The following is a 22,705-nucleotide window of genomic DNA, read 5'->3' as shown; positions in this document are numbered from 1 at the left end:
GACCCTGGAGAGCCACGGCCAGTCAGAGGACACAAGACTGACCTTGATGAACTCAATAGTCTCACTCAGCATAAAGCAGCTTTATGTGTCCATGTGCTTCTCTGTAACATAAGACTGAATGTGTTGTGTCCTGCGCTTGAGGTGCAACACAATAGACTGAGAGGATCCAAAGATCTGCATCCCAATTGGCTGCATAATTCAAACTGGCCAATCGGGAGACAGTATCAGAGAATTTTAGGATCTGACAATGGGTATGCCTATTCTAATGAAGGATCCAAAAACAGTGCAATCACAGGGTGTTTTCTGCTGCATGGAGGCTGGATTTCTCCTGCCCAAATGTATATATTACTATATGTTCTGAGTGCTTGTATGTAGAATGTAGTCACTTAATAAAGGTGCTGAATCGCTATGCTGACTGAACTCACTACTTGACACTGGTGATGAAGGTGGGATTTTAGCCAGCTGAAGATCTGCATCACCAGGTAACCGTCAACCTGGCTGGTGAAGAGGCCACCCAATCCAGAGGGGCAGAGGCTGCCGCCGCCACTGCCATGACTACCCAGGGCCACATGGCAGAGTTAGACCCCACATTTTCTGAGAAGTGAGAGACCTATGCGGAGTGCATTGACTGCTACCTATGGGCAAACACTATCACAGACAGCCAGAAACGAGATATGCTCCTCAGCTTCTGCTGTGACACCATGTTCGAGATCGCCAGGGGTCTCACAACACCTGAGAAGGTCACCGCAAAGACCTACCAGGAGGTCATCTCACTCATGACTGGGCATTTATTGCCCCTGCCATCCATCACTGCCCACCACTTCCTGTTCCACAAGTGAGATTAGGGAGCCGGAGAGGTGGCCGCTGTTTACCTGGTCACACTCAGCCACATTGCCAGCAACTGCAAGTTTGACAAATAGGAGAAAACACTGCAGGACCAATTTGTCTGGGGCATCCAGGATGAAAAACTACCTCCTCAGCCTGAACTGAGAGCCAGTCGGTTCAGGTTGATTCTAATAGCCACTGATGGACCTCGGCTCCATATGTTTATCCAGTCCCCTCTTGAAGCTGTCTGTGCTTGCACGCTTTCGGTGAAGAAGTACTTTCTTTTATCAGTTCTAACCCGACTGCTCAGCAATTTCATTGAATGTCCATGAGTTCTCATATTGTGAGAAAGGGAGAAAAGTACTTCTTTCTCTACCTTCTCTATCCCATGCATCATCTTGTAAACATCTATCATGTCACTCCCTCAGTCAACGTTTCTCCAAGCTAAAGAGCCCCAAGCATTTCAACCTTTCTTCATAAGGAAAGTGTTCCAACCCTTTAATCATTCTAGTTGCCCTTTTCTGCACTTTTTCCAATGCTATAATATCCTTTTTGAGGTGCAGTGACCGGAATTGTACACAGTATTTCAAATGAGATCCGCACCATCGATTTATACAGGAGCACTATGATACTGGCTGATTTGATTTCAGTTCCCTTCCTAATAATTCCCATCATAGCATTGTCTTTTTTATTGCAGTGACACACTGTCTTGACATTTTCAGTGAGTTGTCTACCACAACCCCAAGATCTCTCTCTTGGTCAGTCTCTGCCAGTTCACACTCCATCAACTTGTATTTATAGCTAGGATTTTTGGCCCCAATGTGCATTACTTTGCACTTGGCCACATTAAACCCAATTTGCCATGTTGACACCCACACCCAGCCTCGACAGATCCCTTTGGAGTGCCTCACAATCCTCTCTGGTTCTCACCACCCTGAACAATTCAGTGTCATCTGCAAACGTAGTCACTTTACTGCTTACTCCCAACTCTAAATCATTAATGAACAAGTTAAAAAAGATTGGACCTAGTACGGAGCCCTGTGGAACCCCACTGCTTACCACCCTCCACTGAGAAAATGTCCATTTATACTAACTCTCTGTTTCTTATTAATTAGCCAGTTTTTGAAACACAAGAGGACTTGGCCTTTTATCCCATGACTCTTGATCTTACTAAGGAGCCTTTGATGAGGAACTTTCTGGAAGTCAAGGCAAACAACACCTATTGGGTCCCCTTTGTCTACATATTTGTTCACCCCCTCAAAGATCTTCCCTTACAGAACCCATGCTGAGTCTTCCTCAATAACTTTTGTTCATCAATGTGCTTACTAATTCTCTCTTTAATAACGGTTTCCACAAACTTTTCCGGTATTGAAGTCAGACCGACTGGCCTGTAATTTCCTGGATCTCCTCTGTAACCCTTTTTAAAGATGGGGCTGACATTAGCTATCTTTCACTCTTCAGGAATGGAAGCAGATTTTATGGAAATATTACATTTTTTTTTTTCAGAAGATCCAGAAGTTCACCTCTGAGTTCTTTCAGAACTCTTGGATGTATGCCATCCGGGCCTGGTGAGTTATCAGTTTTTAAATTGTCACTATTTAACAGAACTCACTATTTAACAGAATATATCTGAATGATTGCGGGCATTTTGCCAACTATTTCCCCCAGTTCTCTACACAGGGCAAACACCAAAGGATAAATGGGTAGAAATCTGACATCAAGAACCACAAGACCGAGAAACCTGTTGGAAAACATTTCAACTTTCCCTGTAATTGAATCCAAATTAATGGTGACCATGTAAACTTAACTTGTTATTCTTGTTTTAATAGATGCAAAAACTAAACATTGTCATTGTGTAATGTGCTGATTTGCTGTTCACTCTCTGTTACTTTCCATTTCAGTGTATCTGAGAAAGTGTGCATGCGCACATAAGCTCATAATGTGAATAAACATAATAGTTCTTAAAGGTGTCACTGAACTTGAGGTTTTTTCTTTAAATTTAACTTTAAATTATATAACTTTTTTGTACATTAAGAGTTTATTGTTTTTTTAAAAAAAATGAAACAATAGAATTTTATATAAACATACATAAGTCTGCAATTCCTAGATATTTATAAAAATATCATACACTTCAAAGGTAGATAATATACTACTTATAAATAAGTATCAACATTTTACCATAGATGTAAATAATTTAACATTTTTGGAATCTCTTGTTGAGAGATATTCCAGTTCAAGAAACCATACTGTATTAAAATTGGAAGGTGTTTCACAGCCATCAATCAAATTAATATTATCAGTCAATTTCACCATCATATAAAACACCCAGATTTGTGGGGGGTTTTGCCATTGAGCAAGAAAAGGGGGAGTTGTACTTTTCCCATTCCTAGTAATGCATGTCTTTGCAGCAGATAATAACAATAAAATTCTATCAATAGTTGCAGGGGCATATTTGTTAGAGACCCAAACATTTAAGAAGAGTACAGGAGTTGCCAAAATATCAACATGTGAAATTAATTTAATATGACAAATAACAGAAGACCAAAATTGTTTAACACTAGAACACTCTAGTCCAGGGGTGGCCAACGGTAGCTCTCCAGATGTTTTTTGCCTACAACTCCCATCACTCCCAGCCATTAACCATGCTGGCTGGGGCTGATGAGAGTTGTAGGCAAAAAAACATCTGGAGAGCTACTGTTGGCCACCCCTGCTCTAGTCAACAATGAATATAATCCTCAATCTGTCCACACTTTCTCCAGCACAAGGGTGAGGTAGAGCAATTCATACTGGCTAATTTAAGTGGGGTAAGGTACCAAAAGGAGGTGATTACTCTCTGGGACCGCTTGGTTTCATACCTCGAACATCTAGAACATTGTTTTCCCATGGTAGACGTTATCCTACTCTGTGATTTTAATGCCAGAATTGGCAAAAATGACCATGATCTTCTGGTTGCCTTGAATTTAGACTCAAATGACTCTCTCCCATTTTTTTTTAGCTTTCACAGTTCTTCCAAAGATTCTCATATTAACCAAGTTTGGTGTAGAGAGCCAGTACGGTGTAGTGGTTAAGTATTTGGACTCTTATCCAGGAGAACCAGGTTTGATTCCCCACTCCTCCACTTGCAGCTGCTGGAATGGCCTTGGGTTAGCCATAGCTATCTCAGAGCTGTCCTCGAAAGTGCAGCTTCTGGGAAAGCTCTCTCAGCCCCACCCACCTCACAGGGTGTCCGTTGTGTAAACAAAGAAAAATTGAAAAGGATGTGCAAAAATATGTTAAAGAGCAAACAGGAAGAACTACAGAGGTTAACAGAGTGTGAAGTTACCTCCAAAGGGGTGGAAATAACAATGAAAAATATCGATTGTGAGAAACTTTGGCGTAAGATCGATGGAAATATGATAAAATGGAACAAATGTCTATAACTGTTCTAATATTGTCTCTTGGGAAGAAATCCTGCTTGCTCTTCTTTAATAAAACTGTTCAAATGCTGTTTAAGGCATTCTGCTAAAATTCTTGCATATATTTTATAGTCATTATTAAGTAATGAAATTGGTTTATAATTTTTCCCATTTGTAGCGTCTCTGTCTTCTTTTGGTATCAAAGAAATTACTGCTTCTTTCCATGTATTGGGAATTTTCCCATCTATTCTTATAATGTTCATCAATCTCTGAAGTTTTGGTAATAGCGTCTCCACGAGAACTTTATAAAATTTTGCTGTAAAGATAGATAGATAGATAGATAGATAGATAGATAGATAGATAGATAGATAGATAGATAGATAGATAGATAGATAGATAGATAATTTTATTTGTATCCCGCCCTCCCCGCCGGAGCAGGCTCAGGGCGGCTAACAGCATCATTTAAATTTCAACTATACAAAGAAAGGCAAAGAAAACAAATTACATTTAAACATTAAAATTCTGGTTAAGTTTAAAAATTAATTAATTAAATTAGTAAAAGTGCTAATGCTATTTGTTCTTTTATGATGGCGGTTATCATTAGCAATTTCTTTCTTCGTCAGCGAAAGCCAGTCGGAAGAGGAAGGTCTTGCAGGCCCTGCGGAATTGTTCAAGATCCCGCAGGGCCCGCATTTCCTCTGGAAGTTGGTTCCATAGGTTCGGGGCTACAGAGGAGAAGGCCCGGTTACAGGTGCATTGCAGCTTCACCTCTCTCGGTCCGGGAGTAGTCAACAAGTTTTTTCTGGCTGACCTCAGTGCTCTCTGGGGTTCATAAAGCCATCTGGACTGGGTGCTTTTTCTAACTTCATTGAGTTAATCACCTCCTTTATTTCTCCTCTCTCAGTTGGTTTATTCAACACATTCTCCATATTTTCTGTTAAGGAGTTTACCTTAATTTTCTGCAGCTACGCATCAATTTTTTTTCTATCCACGCTTTGACTTTTAAACAGCTTGACGTAGTATTTATAAAATTCCCTTTTAATTCCTTCACGATCAACAATGTCTTTTCCTCCCAACACAATTTTGTTAATTACTTTATTCTCCCTTCTTTTTTTCATTTGCCAAGCAAGATATTTTCCAGGTTTATTCGCTCCTTCAAAAGATTTCTGTTGGAATCTTTTTAAATTCTATTCCACTTCTTATTTAGCGAATGTTTCAGTTGGCTTTGAAATATTGTAATCTCTCTTATAATTTTCTTTTTCCCAGGTCGCTTTTTAAGCTCCTCCTTTTTTCCAATTTCTTTCTGAATGTCCATCATTTGCCTATTGCTTATTTTTGGCTCTTTTATCTTTATTATTCAATGTAATTAAAATGCCCCTCATTACCGCTTTATAAGCATCCCACATGATTTGAAATTGAGTGTCCTCATTTTCATTTATTTGGAAGAAGCATTTAGTTTCCTTTTCCATAGACACCACTATCTCCTGTTTCTGTAGCAAGTCCTCATTTATCTGCCACCTTGGAGTCTTTTTCCCTGACTTTGCAGACCACATTATTGGATTGTGGTCTGCCCTTATTTTAGGAATTATATTTTTTTCATCAATACTCCAAGATCTTTTGTAGTCCATATCATATCAATTCTCAAAAAAGAATTGTGCCTTGCCGAAAAGTAAGTATAGTCACATTCTTTGGGGTTTAGTTCCCTCCAAATATATTCTAAACCCTCTTGTTTTACCAATTCAAAGAATGACTTTGGTAATTTTCCTTCATTATTTTTTTTCCAGATCTGTATAGAGTATTTTTAACTGTTCCATTAAAATCTCCCATTATCATAATTCGTTCATGCACCACTTGGTCTAATTGTTGCATAATATCTTTTTAAAAAAGAGTCTTTTGCTCCATTTGGAGCATATATTCCCAGCAACAAAGTTCTTTTGTAGTTCAGTGTCTCTTCCACCGCAATATATCTGCCATCATCATCTTTAAAAATTAATTTTGGATCTAATTGTTGTTTGATGTAAAAAATGACACCTCTTTTTTTCTCCTTGGCCAATGAACAAAATTTCTTACCAAGTTGTTTGTTCCATAAAAATTTGTAATCCGTTTGTTTGATATGTACTTCTTGCAGGCAAATTATGTTACATTTTTGTTTCCCAATCCAATGAAAGGTTGCCCTTCTTTTTTGTGGTAAATGAAGTCCATTTATATTCCAAGATATTAATTTGTAATTCATAATGGTTTTTATTCTTGATCTGTTCCCCCCAAGTCCTTATGCTCCCCCCAAAACTTTGTCATTTCCTGAGTATTTGTAATGGTAAATCTCCGTCCTTTAAATTCAGAACTTAAACCCTCTGGGAGTTCCCATCTGTATCTCATTTCTTTTTCTCTCAACTTTTCTGTCAACTTTTTATAAAGTCTACTGTTGTTGATGACTTTCCTTGGCAATTCTTTCATAATTCTTACTCTACTGCCATCCACCTCCAATGTGCTCTTAAATTGTTTACTAAGAATCCTTCCCACCATATCCCTTGTCACAAATCTCACCACCACGTCTCTTGGTAGCTTATTTCTTTTGGCGTACTCCGAATTTACCCTGTAAATGTAGTCATAGAAATGGTCAGTTTTGTCTGGGTCTTCTCCTAGAAATTCAGCAATAATTTTTATTATATATGTCCTTAAGTCAATCTCAGTAGATTCAGGCACCCCTCTTAACCGTATCTGGTTCTCCATTAGTTTACAGTATAGTAATAGTGCTTTCTCCTGCATTTTTTGAATAGTGGAATCCACTTTGTCCATTCTTGTACCTTGGTCATTCACCTTTACCTCTACCTCTTGAACTTTCTGTAATGCTGTTTGAGTATCTTTTCTGAGATCTTCAATGTCTTTTTAAATTTCTTCTGTGCTGGACTCAATATCTTTTTCTAGTTCTTTTTTTATTTCTATTTTTGTTTCTTTAATTATCTTTGCCAGTCTTGCTTCCATAGCATCCATTGCATCTTGCCATTTAGCCATTTTTTCTTCTTCAAGTGACCCAGCCCTTGTTCGGATCTGCTTTGCTACTGGTCTATGCTCTGACATCACAGTTTGCCTATTACTTAAATAGGCTCAAAAGTTGACCTCTCAGATTCAAATTTCAAGTACACAGTCCTATAGATTAGACCATGCCCTTTTATATAAGCCCAAAATTGCCGTTCTCTGATGTTCCTAGGTCCAGATATTAATTTTTTTTAAAAAAAATCTTCAAAATGGCCACCGCGGTTTTTCTGTCCTTTAAAAAAGTTTTTTCCTTTTTTCTCCAAAACTATATCAAAGTTGATTCTAAACATATGATCCAATAGATTTTACCTTTTAATGACAGTATCTGCCGGCTCCACTATTTTTCAATGTCCCATTTTCTTTTAATTAGTTTTTAAAATGTTGACCTTCTTATAATGGCCGCTGGTACTTCTCTATGATTTAGGTCCTAGAGAGGCCTGGGAGGCTTGTTATTTTTCCCTTCTCCTAATGGCTCCTTCCTTTACCTTCCTTCCTTTCTTGACACGAAGTCTCATTTTCAGTGGTTAAAAGGTCTCGCGTTATTTCAATGATGACATTTCCTGTGTTGTATTCACCAAATCAGCAGTTCTTCTCAAAGGGGGTTGTCTGTACCTGACTGCAGGTATTCCAAACAATATTTGTTTTTCCTCTTTTAATCTTATTTCTCCAATATCACCAGTCCCAATTTTAACCCCTCCTTTATCTTCCTTAATTTAAGATGTTTTTATTTTAATTTAGTCTTATATTAGTCCTGGAGTGATAGATATAGATCTTTTACCTTCAATTCTGATATCCTTCTGCGCACTGCTCTTTTAGATATTAGATGTTGATCAGTCCCAAAGAAGCTTTGTATCTTGGTGGATTTAAGCCAACTTAATGACCTCAGAGATTCTCTGTAGACAATTGAATGCAGTCCTTCTCGGGGGACTCTTCAAAGCCAAAAAGGAACCCCACTGGAGTCCCTCAGCAGCCAAAGTAAATCCCCTCAGAACTTAATATGCATATCTTGGCCTTCTCCCTTCCTGGAAGAAGTAGGCAGCAGGTGTTGCAATCACCTTCTCTGCCCAGAACAGAGATTCTGATCTACTCATCGACTGAAGAGCAGCTCAATCCGCCATGACCAAAACCCGGAAGTCTCCCTTTTCCCAAAGGGAGGAGGAGGGAGGAACAGCCTCAGCCAATGAGGAAGCTTGGCTCTATAGCTATGCTGGGTGATTAAGTTTGGCAGGCTCAATTAATCACCCTGCAGAGCTACTGAGACAAGCCTCTGTTCCATCTAATGAATGGCTGAGGCTCCTCCCTCTCCTTGTGCCCCTGAGAAGGAAAGAAAGAGCAAGAGCTTCCTTTGCATAGTCTCCACCATCAGGAAAGCTACAAAGAGTGCTTTTAAGACTAGCAACATTTTAGTGGAGCTATGAGCTTTTTGCCTTGCTACAAAGAGAGAGAAATTTGTTGGGCTTGTTATGGGTGTAACTGGATTCCCCTCCTCTTTTTCACGGTACTCATGCCCTCCAGTCTTTCTCAATAGGAAAGCATATGAACTATTTAGAAGAGAAATATCAGCATTAGGCTGAGAGTGTGTTCCACCCCAGGTTTACCCAGCAAGTTTTCCTTATTTTTTCTTTCACATTTTCCTTTGATTGAGGGTCTTGAATTTAGACTTCCCAGATAGCAGGCTGACACTGACCACTGTACATGGCTGTCTCTCTGTTCTTGTAGTTGTTTTTTGGGAGGAAGTTGTATTTTTTTTTTTTTAGTTGTAGTCATTTTTCGGGGGGAAATTATAGTTTTGTTGACAAGCACATAGCCCTCTGCGCCATGGTGCCTTCATATGTTCTCGCCTAGTATGTGAAGCAACTTCTGTACAAAAGCTCACAATGCCCAGCTGCTTCATGTTCCTCTGGGTCTTAGGCTCAAAGCATTGACCATGAGATGTCTGTAATGAATGTCAATGAATCAAAAGTAGGTTTGCAACTGACAGATGCGCACACCTGAACAGCACACATTCAAGACTGGTACAGCACAGACACTGTCTGCAGTTTTTGACGCAATAATTCATAGCAAGAGGTGACATTTATCAGAGACTGTAAAACAAAATATTGCAAGCATGTTAATATTTTAAGCATGTTTTATTTTAAGTTTTAAAAAATCTTTAATTGTGTGTCTGTGCCCTTTGTAAAGTTTATATGTCTGCTACCTGGCATTACATTTTATGATACACATGGCCCGGCAAGGTCTCATTTATGTCAAATCCAGCCCTCATAGCATATGTTTGACACCCCTGCTATACACCTTAGGTTTCTAGACCCAATTCTGTTCAATCTGACAAGTTGCTCAGATGCTGCAAAGGTATGCCATCTTCTGAATGATTTGTCATCTGAAACAACTGAAAAGGTTGCTTTATTCTTGAATACGGAAATCAAGGATCGATGTACAGCTGCATATGACTGGTTTATTTTGTTATTTCTGTATCTGTGTTTGAAAAATCTCTAGTGTTTTCCTATAAGCTGCTAGATGGTAAAGTCCCTGGGGAAAATGTGGGTAAACAGAGGGGTGGAGGGAGAGGGCAGGCCCTGAACCCCCCCCCCACACACACACACAGTTGGAAGTCCTTAATTCCTATTTATGACTCTTTCCTATAGGAAGAAGACAAGGGAGAGTTGAGAAATTAAAAATTTAGAAAAAGGAAGAAAAATGGAGAAAAAACTAGCGGAAAAGGTAAGTATACCAATATTGGCAAAAGGACCAAACTGATCAGCGCAGTAGTCAAGAAAGAAACTGGTGGGATCCCCATACCCCTCCCAGTGAGCATGCATGGTCGAAAGTGTGTGAAAGCCCTTCTAGCTTGGTGAGTTACTGGTCAGGACTGGCACAGGCCCACCGTATTCCATAGGTGTGATGCACAAAAATCAGGAAGAAGATTCAACTGTTTCTTTCTCGTCTTTGCACAATACAACAACCTAAAATGTAACAGGGTGCTATAAAATGAGATCTTCTGCGGGGGTACATGGAAAAAAACCACATACACTGTACCTGTAAGCTAGGGAATTTGTTTTCAGTCTTCCTCTCTTCAGGGATTCCTTTTCTCATTTATTATTTTGCAGAGAATCTGCTGCACAAGCAAAGGATTTTGAAGAGTGTTCCAGGACCCTGGTCAGTGAGGAAGAGAGCCTCTTTTCCCAGCACTCTGAGCCTTATTCGCATCAGGGTCTCCAACAGCTCTTTTTGGGATAAATAAACTTGTTGGGAGAGCCAATCAATGGACTTCAGAGCAGCATTTAGTTAGAAAGTTTCTCCTCATCATTCAGGCTTGCTGGGAACAAGGAAGCTGTGCAACCCTCCCCCCCACACCCCCAGCAGAACAACACTGAACACATGGCTATTTGCCCTAAAAATAACTTAAGACACATTGGATCCTTTTGCCTGTGATGAATAAGAGCTGAGGCTTTCTACAGTTCAGTCTGTGAGCCCTCTAAAAATAACAGAGGTACAAAGTGAGAAGAGGAGATTCCCATGGAGTGTACCCACAGTGCCTTTTCCTAACCAGGAAGAAGGCAGAGAACGAGAGAGAAGCTTGCTGGTGAAGGAAATCTGCTGGTAATTTGATAAAACATCCTGTGCTTAAGACAGAAGAAACCACTGCATTTTATGCTACAGACATTCATGGTTCCCAAGATGCATTGCAAATAGACACGAAGAAGAAAGGGGCAGTTATTACACTTTTATTCCCTAAAACACAACAACAAAGGAACCTAAAGATATATTTGAATTCTTGACAAACTGCAGTTGGCAGGAAAGTATGGCTAAATTTTTGAACCCATACTGTGTAGAGATTTTTGTAGATATTCTCTCTCTTTTAGATAACAGCAACAACAACAACAACAATAATAATAATTTCATCACTTTACCTTCCATAACTTTCCCTGTCTGTTCAGCACTTCCACCAGGCATGATTTTAGCAATGTAAGCACCAATTTCACCATTGGCTCCCGGAATCTCTTTCCCACCTACAACTCGGATCCCCAGCCCATTGCCTGCATTCAAGAAAGGAGGAAAACAAAATTCAAGCTTTATCAATCTATAGCATTTATAAGTACACTCTTCTAGTAAAATCAGCTCATAAAACATGGGTACCTACCAACTATTTAAAGGGTATGCTAAAACAATAAGAACTGTGTTTACTTTTCCAGAATTATAATTATTTCTAAGTTTTTGCTGAACCCAAGGCAGGTAACAATAATCCATTAAATGTCAAAGCAAAACAACAATAATAAAGATGATTTTTTTACATTGTTCCTTCTGTGTGAGTAAAACTTTGGGAGCTTTATTATGATTTTTAAATTGGTTTTCCACATAAGATGAAGAAGAAGAAGATGAAGGTGATATTGGATTTATATCCCGCCCTCCACTCCAAAGAGTCTCAGAGCGGCTCACAATCTCCTTTACCTTCCTCCCCCACAACAGACACCCTGTGAGGTGGGTGGGGCTGGACAGGGCTCTCACAGCAGCTGCCTTTTCAAGGACAACCTCTGCCAGAGCTATGGTGACCCAAGGCCATGTTAGCAGGTGCACGTGGAGGAGTGGGGAATCAAACCCGGTTCTCCCAGATAAGAGTCCGTACACTTAACCACTACACCAAACTGGCTCTCCATAAGAAGAAGATAGCAAATACAACCACAAACTCCATAAGAAGAAGAGCCCTGCTGGATCAGAACAGTGGTCCATCTAATCCAGCATCTTGTCTCACACAGTGACCAACCAATTCCTCTGGAGGGCCAAAAACATGGAATAGAGGTCCTGATGTTGCCTCCTGGCTCTGGGATTTAGTGCTTCTGAATGTGGAGGTTCCCCTCAGTCATCATGGCTAGTAACCGTTGATAGACTTATCCTCCATCTTGGTTTCAAATAATGGCACTCAAGGGATTTTGAATTTCATTGTAGCATTCCAGTGTTCTGAAGGCAATCATCATGCATCAGACTTATTAAATAAGCTCCACGTTTCTTCCAGTCACTCCTAAATAATTTGGATATAGATTAGAAAACTATAAAATATTACAACCTTATAGGGTTGCCAAGTCCCCCGCGTTCTCCAACAGGGGATTTTTGTGCGATGTCGCCGGCATGATGACGTCACTTCCGGGTGACGTCATCATGCCGATGACGTAGGGGGAGGTTGGTGTAGTGGTTAAGTGTGCGGACTCTTATCTGGGATAACCGGGTTTGATTCCCCACTCCTCCACTTGCACCTGCTGGAATGGCCTTGGGTCAGCCATAGCTCTGGCAGAGGTTGTCCTTGAAAGGGCAGCTGCTGTGAGAGCCCTCTCCAGCCCCACCCACCTCACAGGGTGTCTGTTGTGGGGGAGGAAGGTAAAGGAGATTGTAAGCCGCTCTGAGACTCTTCAGAGTGGAGGGCGGGATATAAATCCAATATCTTCTTCTTCTTCCCCGCCAGCCCAATGTGGTTCCCCCTGCCCAGATTGCTTGGCAACCCCACAACCTTAGCCAAAGAGAGAGAGAGAGAGACCACATGAGAGAGAGAACAGATTAAAAAGTACAAACATTAATGGAACTGATACAGATAGGCGTAGAGAACAAGAGTGCCTGAAGATGCTTTGGAATCTTTGTTGTTGAACCACTAACAGTGCTATCCCTATTAAAAGTAATTCCAATCTAAGCCTGAAGAAATTTCAGGCTTTTAAAATTTGCAATGCATAAATAATAGGGACAGAATTACTAAAACAGAACAACTGCTTTACACGCTGCACATTACACTCTACACACTGACACATTACACTCTACACACTAAATATACACAACTGTTTAGGGTGCAAGAGGACAACAAAAGCCATAGGAAAAAATATACTTTTGTCCCTAAATGTTTAAATCTTGTTTTAAAGGCAGCAGCTACATTTTAGTCCAAACTAATAATAACTATCAGACTGTTTCAGTGGAACTTCCCCTCTATAAAAGTGTAGAGTTTCGTTAAAAATTGGAAAGTATCAGCTGCTTACCATGTAACACTACTACCCACCCTCTTCCCCAGTTTAGCCCATCAGGGCTTTTTCAGGGGACTGCAAAATCCGGGGATCCATCACACCCAACTGGGGACTGGCATCCCTACATGGAAATGGTTTAGGTCCTAAAATTAGATTATGAGTTGTGAGGCATAATTTAGAGGACAATGTGGGATTGATCTGAGATATCTTGCCAGAAATTCACAATTTTGAGGCACCCCAGAACCAGACTGACTATAGGAGTTTGGCAGTGTCAACAGATACCATTCTCAGCAAGTCCTAGGTGGCAAAATCCAGTAGGATACCAATATATTCATTAAAGGGTGTGTGTGTGTGTTGTGAATAAGCCTTACATGTTAACAGATTTAACAGGATACTTAAAAAAATTAATTTATGTTAAGCTTTATCCAAAACAACAGAAGAAAGAACCCCACCCCCCAAATTTACAAATAGTTACACATCCAAACTTTTCCAACGTGATTTCCAATGGTATCAGTATGTTACAAAATTCAAATATTTAGCTGGCATCACAATTTCAGTTGACTCTTTAGTATTGACATATTCAAAAAAGCCAAACAATTTCTCTACAAAGTAATTTTCTAGTTGGGCATTTTCAGTTTGCTGTATTTGAGTAACAATCTTATCCTTTATCACAACGTCCCAGAGACCTTTACAAACCAATCTTTCAACAATGGAACTTACTTCCCACCCCCACCCCCCAATATTGTGCTACTATTATTTCCCCTGCCATCAACAATAAGGCCATAAGTCTCTAGGACAGTGAAGACTGAATCTCATGAAGTGGTGCCTGATGGATCTCTCTTAAGGGAGAGCCATAGGGCTACCTACAGGCAAAATATCTGGTACCCACAAGATAAAAAGGCAGAACTAGAGTTGCCAGATGTAGTTTGGGAAATACCTGGGAATTTTGGGAATGGGGCCTGGGTTGCCAACAAGTGGTGGCTGGAGAGCTCCTGGAGATTACAACTGATCTCCAGGTGACAAAGATGGGTTCACCTGGAAATAATGGCTTCTTTGGGGGGTGGACTCTATGGCATTATACCCCATTGAAGTCCTTCCCCTCTCCAAACCCTGCCCTCCTCAGGTCCCAACCCCAAATTTCCAGACATTTCCCATCCTACTGGGGAGGGAGGGGTTTGGAGAGAGGAGGAACCTCAACACTGTATAATGCCATAGAGTCCCCCCTACAAAGCAGCCATTATCTCCAGGGCGGTGTTGATGCTAGTAATCTGTAGATCAATTATAATAGCAGGAGATCTCCAGGTGCTACCCAACAACAAACATTTCCTTCAATCAACAGGTATAGTTTAAAACTTCACTATACTATATGTATAGACATGGTGTCTAAAGCAGAAAACAAAATCTAGAAATATATTAATGTGAATCCTTTTACCGCCTCTCACCTCCCCCACCTGCAATCTCATTCTCCCCTTTTTAAATTTCTACTCTTGGTTGCCTGTTTTTGTGCAGCTTTTCCTTTCTTCCGTTGTTGATGGGCTATGTTAGGGAAGAAGGTGAGGGGGGGGGGGGTAGGTGATAAGATTATATTGCTGTTATGTTTTCTATCCTGTGTGGAAAAACAATTAAAATATTAATAGGAAAAAGATTACACAGAAGCAGATTTAATGGGGGTTCTTTGGACGGTATCTTACAAATGGCCACAGATTGTGAGCAGCTCCTTTTGCACTTCTTTCTCTCACTTACATATGAAATCCCATCTATTTTCTATATCCCCCCCATATCTGACCAACACAGTTATACTAATACAACCCAGATCTCAGTTGTACAACAAGCATCAGGCAAAGTAAGACACAAGCATCCCCTTCCAGGTTGCTTTCTCTGTCTCACCTCAGTATGGCTCAGGATGTACTTTTGTGTAACAGTGCCTATAACTTTCTGAGGTGGGGAGGGGATGTGGGAAAAGCTGGAAAAAAATAAAGAGGAAAGCAAGAGGAGAAAAGAAGCATGTAAAGACAGTGAGTGTGTTCACACATGCTAAATAACGTACTTGCAACTGGATTTTTACTGTGTAAGAACGGCAAAATCCACTTGCCAACAGTTGTGTGAAAATACCCAGTGAGAAAAGTGGGATTTACTTATAAGTAAACCTGTATATGCTCAAATTGTAGTTGCTTGCACGAGTGACAGGAAAGAAAGAAATAGGCACATGGGCAATGGAGATTGCCTTAATTTTTCATTTTCATTCCACTATGTTACAATTTTTTTCTCTTGCATGCAGTCGACTTTGTTTACCTCCTTGTGCTATCCCCGTTTAGCCTTATTCCCCCCCATACTTCCCTATATTAGTTTTCCCTGTACTCCCCTCCCCCCCCCTCCCGTAGAATGAATTTTCAAGATAGCCTCTCACTCTGAACATCTCCCCCCCACCTTGTGGATTGCTACCCAAACCTACCCATAAAAGGTGGGTTTGGGGGGGGGGTGCGTTTTTTTTTAATTATTTGAATGCCAGCATTTCAAAATTTCAGCACTGGAGGTTGCCTAAACTGAAACAGAAGATCCATCTCATTGGGAGGCCTTACACCTGAAACCAATAATTGCTTTTCCTTGCTATTCATTCACACTCAAGAGCAGATTCTAACACATCTAGGATCAGCATAGCGGTAGTAGAATCATAGAGCTGAAAGGAATCTCCAGGGTCATCTAGTCCACAATGCAGAAAATTCACAAATAACTCCCCCTTTTAGTACATAAACATGTAGTTTCTTTAAATGAAGCCAGGCCTTGGATTCAGCAGGAGATCACAGGAGCACATACAGAATCATTATAAGGATTCCAAACTCTTGAGAAAGATAGTCTTCAAAATAACCTTCATCAATTTCTCATTGGGCCCTTGGAGCCTTTCTTTATATTCAGCTTGTCATACTCTAAGGCAGGGGTATCAAACTCATTTCTTATGACATAAATGACCTTGTTGGGTCAGGCCATGTATGTTATACAATGTAATACCAGGTGGTGAGGGGAACAGGCCTTCCTGCTTCTGTAGCAGAAGCTACAAAAGCAGGAGGAAAACTCACCCAGTCTGTGCCTCTTGGACAGCCCAGGAAGCACAGGGAGTGGAGATGGCTGCAGAAGCACAAAGAAAGGCCAGCCAGTCTGGGAGGCATGGCAAGGGGAGATCTTCCTTGCAGCACAAGGAAAGCCCAGGCAGCCCACACCTCTTGAACAGTTCGGAGGCAAGGGAGAGGGAGCCGTAGCTGCAGAAGCATGAGGAAAACCCAAACAGTTTGCCCCTCTCAGACAGTTGGAGAGGCACAGTGAAGGAGGAGATCAGTTTCCATTGGAATGGATCTGAGCCCTGCAGGGGATGTGTCTGGTCCACAGGCCGCCGGTTTGACACTCCTGCTCTAAGAATTCTGGTTGGACTGAACTTTTCAGCAATAGCAGAATCTGTTATATAGAGATTCAACATCTCAATTCTCTTGATGTGCTGTCAAGCATGCATATTTCTGTAACATAATGTTGCCTTTGGCAAGGAACAGATCACCCATCCGCCACTGCTCCCCCTTCCTTTGCTACCTTTGGGCAAGTAATAAATCCATCTGGCTCAAGGATGTTTATGCTACAGCCTGGCTGATACCACTTTCATGCTGCCTCTCCCCCCAGATTCACACAGACAGTCTTATCTGAGCTGAAAGAAGTGTGAGAAAGGGAGATGTTTTTAATAGCCTAAATTCTTTAGCAGTAAAAGAGATAGCATGTAGTAACCTCTGAACCCGTGACTCAAGCTGCATCTGTATGATACCCTTTGACGTTACCCTATATAGCAACTGTGTAACACGGTGTACGTCATTACTTCCAAGGCTTGTGTCCTTGGTAAAGCTTCTGAGTTTCTTCAATAAGGCAACTTTTGATTAAATAACAAAAGACTGTTTATTGGGAAATATCAATGCTTGACATATGCTTTCTTAAAAGACATTACTATAGTTTGGAATAGACTTTAATACGATTTCTACTATATATAAACTTCAAATGGATTATTATTGATAGCTGTTGAATTATTTATATAGTAAAAACCTCATTATTAGGGTTTGTAGAGTCTTTCGGGATCAAGTGCCGTGTTCTACTGGAGAAAGTTTTCCTTCCAGACGTTTCGTTCTCAGCTGCGGAGAACATCCTCAGTGGCGTTGCAGCCGGAGCAGTCGCTCAGACCTTCTTGGCTGCTGTGCATTGATGCACTCAATACACAGCAGCCAAGAAGGTCTGAGCGCCTGCTCCGGCTGCAACGCCACTGAGGATGTTCTCCGCAGCTGAGAACAAAACGTCTGGAAGGAAAACTTTCTCCAGTAGAACACGGCACTTGATCCCGAAAGACTCTACAAACCCTAATGATGTTACCAGCCGTGAAAACCTGAAATCTTTAAAAACCTCATTAATACACATTCAGTTTGTTTATAAATCATTTATTAGTAGTTTATATATGCAGTAATTTTGCAGTAATATATGCAGTTCTGCAGTAATTTTGGATTTTCTAGTTTTGACTGTATACCATGGTGCCTGATATTTCTGGTGCTGGTGCTGTATGTGATGCTGAGCTCCCCATAGAGATCAGGGCCCTATGGGACCTACTACAGTTTTGCAGGGCCTGTAAGACAGCTTCGGCCAGACTTTTAGCTAAGGCCACAAGACACTTGATAGTTCAGCCCATCCTGCCAAAATTAGCCCAGACTTGCCTGTTAACTGCTCATGAATGATGTAAATTGAACTGAATTGGGGAGGGACGGTGGCTCAGTGGCAGAGCATCTGCTTGGGAAGCAGAAGATCCCACGTTCAATCCCCGGCATCTCCACTGAAAAAGGGTCCAGGCAAATAGGTGTGAAAAACCTCAGCTTTGGACCCTGGAGAGCTGCTGCCAGTCTGAGAAGACAATACTGACTTTGATGGACCAAGGGTCTGATTCAGTAGAAGGCAGCTTCATATGTTTATATATGAATTAGATCCTATATATTGATGAGCAGACTTAGGAGCTATCACCATCTTTGTTGTTCTATATTGTTATGTACACTGTTTTATACTGATAACGTTTTATCCTTTATATTCTTATGTTTGACTGATATATTGTATTTTATTTTGGAGTAACCTGTCCTGAGCCTGCTTTGGCAGGGTGGGCGGGATAGAAATCCCATAAAGAAAATAGAGTACTAAATAAAATATAGTAATAATAAATTCTGAAGGAGAGGTAGTCCTTGGCTGTGGAGTACATTCTTCTGGTAGTAGGAAACTATATTAATGTATGACCAACATCTTTTAGCGAGCACTGAAAATCCACTGCACGGTGGATAAAACATGATGCAAAGAGAAGCAAGGCAATATGTTCTGACTAAGTTGAATAACAACACCGACTGCCTTCTCAGACAGTCCTGACACACCACGTAAGAAATCATCTAATAAAACCAGACGCTGCTGCTGTTTGCTGTACCTGAAACTGAGCGATCCTTTGGGTCCCTCAGAAGTTTCAGTCTTGCATGGGGAAAGATGTATTGGATTGGCTTCCCATTTATCTAGGGGATATAAAACATGAATGCAGATTAAAGATAAACATTTATCTGTTTTTATCATGACTTATGAGTAAAACAATAGTTGTGGTGCGTGTTATATCTGGAAGCTCTCTCTTATCACCACCACCCCAATAGCAACAGTTTCAAATCATGGTGAAGACTGCTTTCGACATGACCAACAGCAATACGAGAACTCTTGTGCTATAGCTGCTTCAACACCAGTAATGTCTGAACCAACCTGGTTGTGTGAGTGGGTCGAGGGACATTCAAGGATTATGCACAGTGGGGGGCAGGAGTGTGCATGTGTATGTGGGGTCAATCACACACATGCAGCAAAAAAGTGCACACAATGCCATGTTATGCTGTACGTATTTGCATGTTTTCAGAGTATGTGCATAAAATTTTGTATGCATGTATTTATTTCTGTACTGAAAACATATGTGCCATCTCACCAGAAACCTACTTGAAACAGCTCATTTAATAAAAGCAAACAAAATAATTTTTAAAAAAACAGCATAAGAATTATCAATAATAAAACATGCAATGGGCATAAAAACTATTTTGCATCCTGCAGTGATATTCAGAAAACAGTCTTAGGAGCATAGGTGCCTCTGACCATTACCATTAATGTGTATAGGGATGGGGGAAGAGTCCAGTGGATATAATCCCACTTGTTCTTTACACACATGGGCTGCACATCCCCTACATTTAGTTTATTTTCTTGCCCCTAGGATAATTCAAAATTTACAGGATGAAAAAAATCTGAGAATTCTTCTGGAGGGGAGAAAAGACTGTGTCAAGCATGCTATTTCTAAATGCTGGTTTATCCATACCTCTCCTCTCCTCTCCTCCCCCCTTCTCATTTCTCACTTCTCCTTTCCCCCCTGTGGGTGCATAATAAAACCTTCTCTCCTCAGGATGTGTAGAGTTACCTTGTACTAAACAGTGTAAAGTGCCTCTCCCCCACATTCACACCGCCCTGCCTTATCTGTTAGCAGGGAATGTGTGAGAAATTGAGATGTGAGCATTCCTTAGTCATAAAGAGATAGTAGGAAGTATCCTTTGAACCTTCATCCCCATTTGCATCTTTATGTTATTCTTTTGAAGTTATCTATAACCCTGCCTTTTGAACTAGCCTATAAGACACTATGCAACTGTATATCCAGTATTACTTCCAATGTATCTGTCTTCGGAGCAAGTCATAGAGTTTCAATAAAACAAGTCTTTGATTTAAAACAAAAGCTTGATTATTTCGAAATATCGATGCTTGACATTTTGGAAGTAATCCTCCTTGGGAATTTAACCGAACTGGCAACTTTCCAACCGTATGGTGGAGAGAACACCAGATAATGGCAGATTCCTTACCACTCTGGATAAGCTGAGAGGCGAGCCTAGAGGTGAAGGCGCCAGGGTGCGGACACTGCCGTGGCACATCATCGACGCTTGTCGAGTCACGGGGAGAGGGTCCCCCCTACATATACAACAACTGTTCATTATTCCGAAAGTGTGGGTTCCTCGAACCTCCACTACCCTGATGGACGAGGCACTGACTTGGAGGGAAGCAATCCTGGCACGACCTTCCCAACGGATGAGAGTGGGAGATGAAAGTGACCAGGATGGGACAAGAGCCAGGGGCGGAGGTGGTCAAGAGATGAACTGAGACCAGAGGAGGAGGAGGATGGAGGTGACCGAGATCAGCCATGCTCGGATGAGGAGGAAGAAGAACCCGATCCTGATGACCGGGGACTCTTCCAAATGGAAAGAGACAAGATGGCTGAAATGGCTAAATGCCTGAGAGACGAGATGCAAGCCAATGCTACATTCATGGTGCAAGAAATGAGGAGACAACTGGAGAGAGTGCTGCAGCCGGCAGACCCGAAAGGAGGACAGATACCTCCTCCGGTGAGACAACTGGCAGCACCGCCAGCTCCACTGCCCCTCATCCCTCAAGATTATGGGAGAGAGAGAGACCTGGATGCCACTTTTGATGGAGATCCAGAAGAGGTGGAATACTTCTCCATCCAAGCCAACAACTTCATGCATTACTGGGGAAACACCTTCCCCGACGAATTCAGCAGAGTGGATTACCTGGGGTCGACGCTCAAGGGGGCTGCGAAAAGATGGTACGTAAGCCTGTATGAGACCAGGAGCCCGGAACGGGATACAGTGGCCGCTTTCCTCCAGGCACTGTTGACCCAGTAGGAAGACCCCTTGCAAGAAACTAGGGCCCTCACTACCCTAAGAAATTTACAGCAGGGATCCAAATCAGTGAGGGAGTATGCGGCCGAGTTCCGAGAAAACACGGCTAAAGTTCGTGGGTGGAATGAACTAATGAAGATAGAGCAGTTCCAGAGGGTCCTGAATGCAAGCGTGCTGGATTGAGCGCTACAGCAAGCTCGCCCCACCACGCTGGTGGGGTGGGTGCAACTAGCTGGAGAGATGGAAACCAACATGAAACGAGTGGCCCTGCAATGGCAACAGCAGCAAGGGGGTAAGGGGGGACATGACTCTCAGTTGGGGGCAAAACCAGATGGGAAAAAGGCCAGTAGTGCTGGGGGAGCGACTAAACGTACCACTCCTTGACGCTGCTTTCGGTGTGGAGACCTGAACCATCTGGTCGCCAATTGCCCCGAGCGACCTCGAGGCCCCCCCCCTCACCCTGAAACCCAGAGCCCCCAAGGCGAAGAAGACCAAAAGTCGACCAAAGGATTCAGCGAAAGGGAGCATCACGGCTGCAACCTCTTTGGGAGAAGAAACCATCATCATCGATGAGCTGAGTGAGATGTCCTGGGAGGGTGAGCTGGCGGGAAACGGGGACGACCTGCACTGAAAGGTGCCAAGCAGCAGATCGTGAAACTAACAGCACCATTAAGGGTGAGAATAACCAGAACTTTATTTTTAATCCCTTTGACTTCGTTAAATCCCAAGCTAAAGAGATTTATCCATGCCCGGGCTCTCCTTGACTCAGGGTGCACTAGAGACATAATCACGCCTAAGTTGATGGAAGCCTTGGGACTCCATAAGAGCCCCTTACCTCATCCAATACAGTTTGAGCAGATGGATGGAACTATAATGAGAGGGGAACCGTGCACCGAGCAAACCCAAGAAGTGCCAGTGGGGATAGAGAACCATTGGGACACGCAAATATTTGTAATAGCCCCCTCCTCCTCTTTTGTCATTGTGCTAGGAGTGCGGTGGCTTGCCAAACGCAAGCCTGACATAAAGTGGGGAGAGCAAACCATAGACAGGAACGGAGACTGGGGCCCAGATCCACCTTCTAGGAACGAGAAACCGTGCTTAACCATTGAGGAAGTGCGGTCGATCCCTAAGGAGTACAGAGACCTAAAACGTGTGTTCAGTGAAGAGGAAGCCAATGAACTTCATAACAACATAAGAGAAGCCATGTTGGATCAGGCCAATGGCCCATCCAGTCCAACACTCTGTGTCACACTGGCCAAAAAATCTATCTATCTATCTATCTATCTATCTATCTATCTATCTATCTATCTATCTATCTATCTATCTATCTATCTATCTATCTATCAATCATCTATCTATCTATCTATCTATCTATCCATCCATCCATCCACACTGTGGCTAATAGCCACCGATGGACCTCTGCTCCATATTTTCATCCAACCCACTCTTGAAGCTGGCTATGCTTGTAGCTGCCACCACCTCCTGTGGCAGTGAATTCTACAGGTTAATCACCCTTTGGGTGAAGAAGTACTTCCTTTTATCCGTTCTAACCTGACTGCTCAGCAATTTCATTGAATGCCCACGAGTTCTTATATTGTGAGAAAGGGAGAAAAGTACTTCTTTCTCTACCTTCTCCATCCCATGCATAATCTTGTAAACCTCTTATCATGTCACCCCGCAGTCGACGTTTCTCCAAGCT

The 22,705-nt window shown here is 41.8% G+C and overlaps 1 protein-coding gene across 1 annotated transcript in view; it reads right to left on the bottom strand.

Annotated features, from left to right (window-relative positions):
* PCLO (piccolo presynaptic cytomatrix protein) overlaps positions 1–22,705 on the bottom strand; it is a 346,649-nt gene that overhangs the window by 143,702 nt on the left and 180,242 nt on the right. Inside the window, exons 8-9 of the mRNA XM_060258536.1 lie at positions 18,729–18,810; positions 11,165–11,290 (exon numbers count right to left, since the gene is read on the bottom strand). Coding sequence (XP_060114519.1) covers positions 11,165–11,290; positions 18,729–18,810 — 208 coding nt within the window. The remainder of the gene's footprint in view (positions 1–11,164; positions 11,291–18,728; positions 18,811–22,705) is intronic.

The sequence above is a fragment of the Heteronotia binoei genome, chromosome 17 (assembly GCF_032191835.1).
Source record: "Heteronotia binoei isolate CCM8104 ecotype False Entrance Well chromosome 17, APGP_CSIRO_Hbin_v1, whole genome shotgun sequence".
Taxonomy (NCBI): Eukaryota; Metazoa; Chordata; class Lepidosauria; order Squamata; family Gekkonidae; genus Heteronotia; species Heteronotia binoei.
This window is presented reverse-complemented; position numbering and strand designations above follow the sequence as displayed.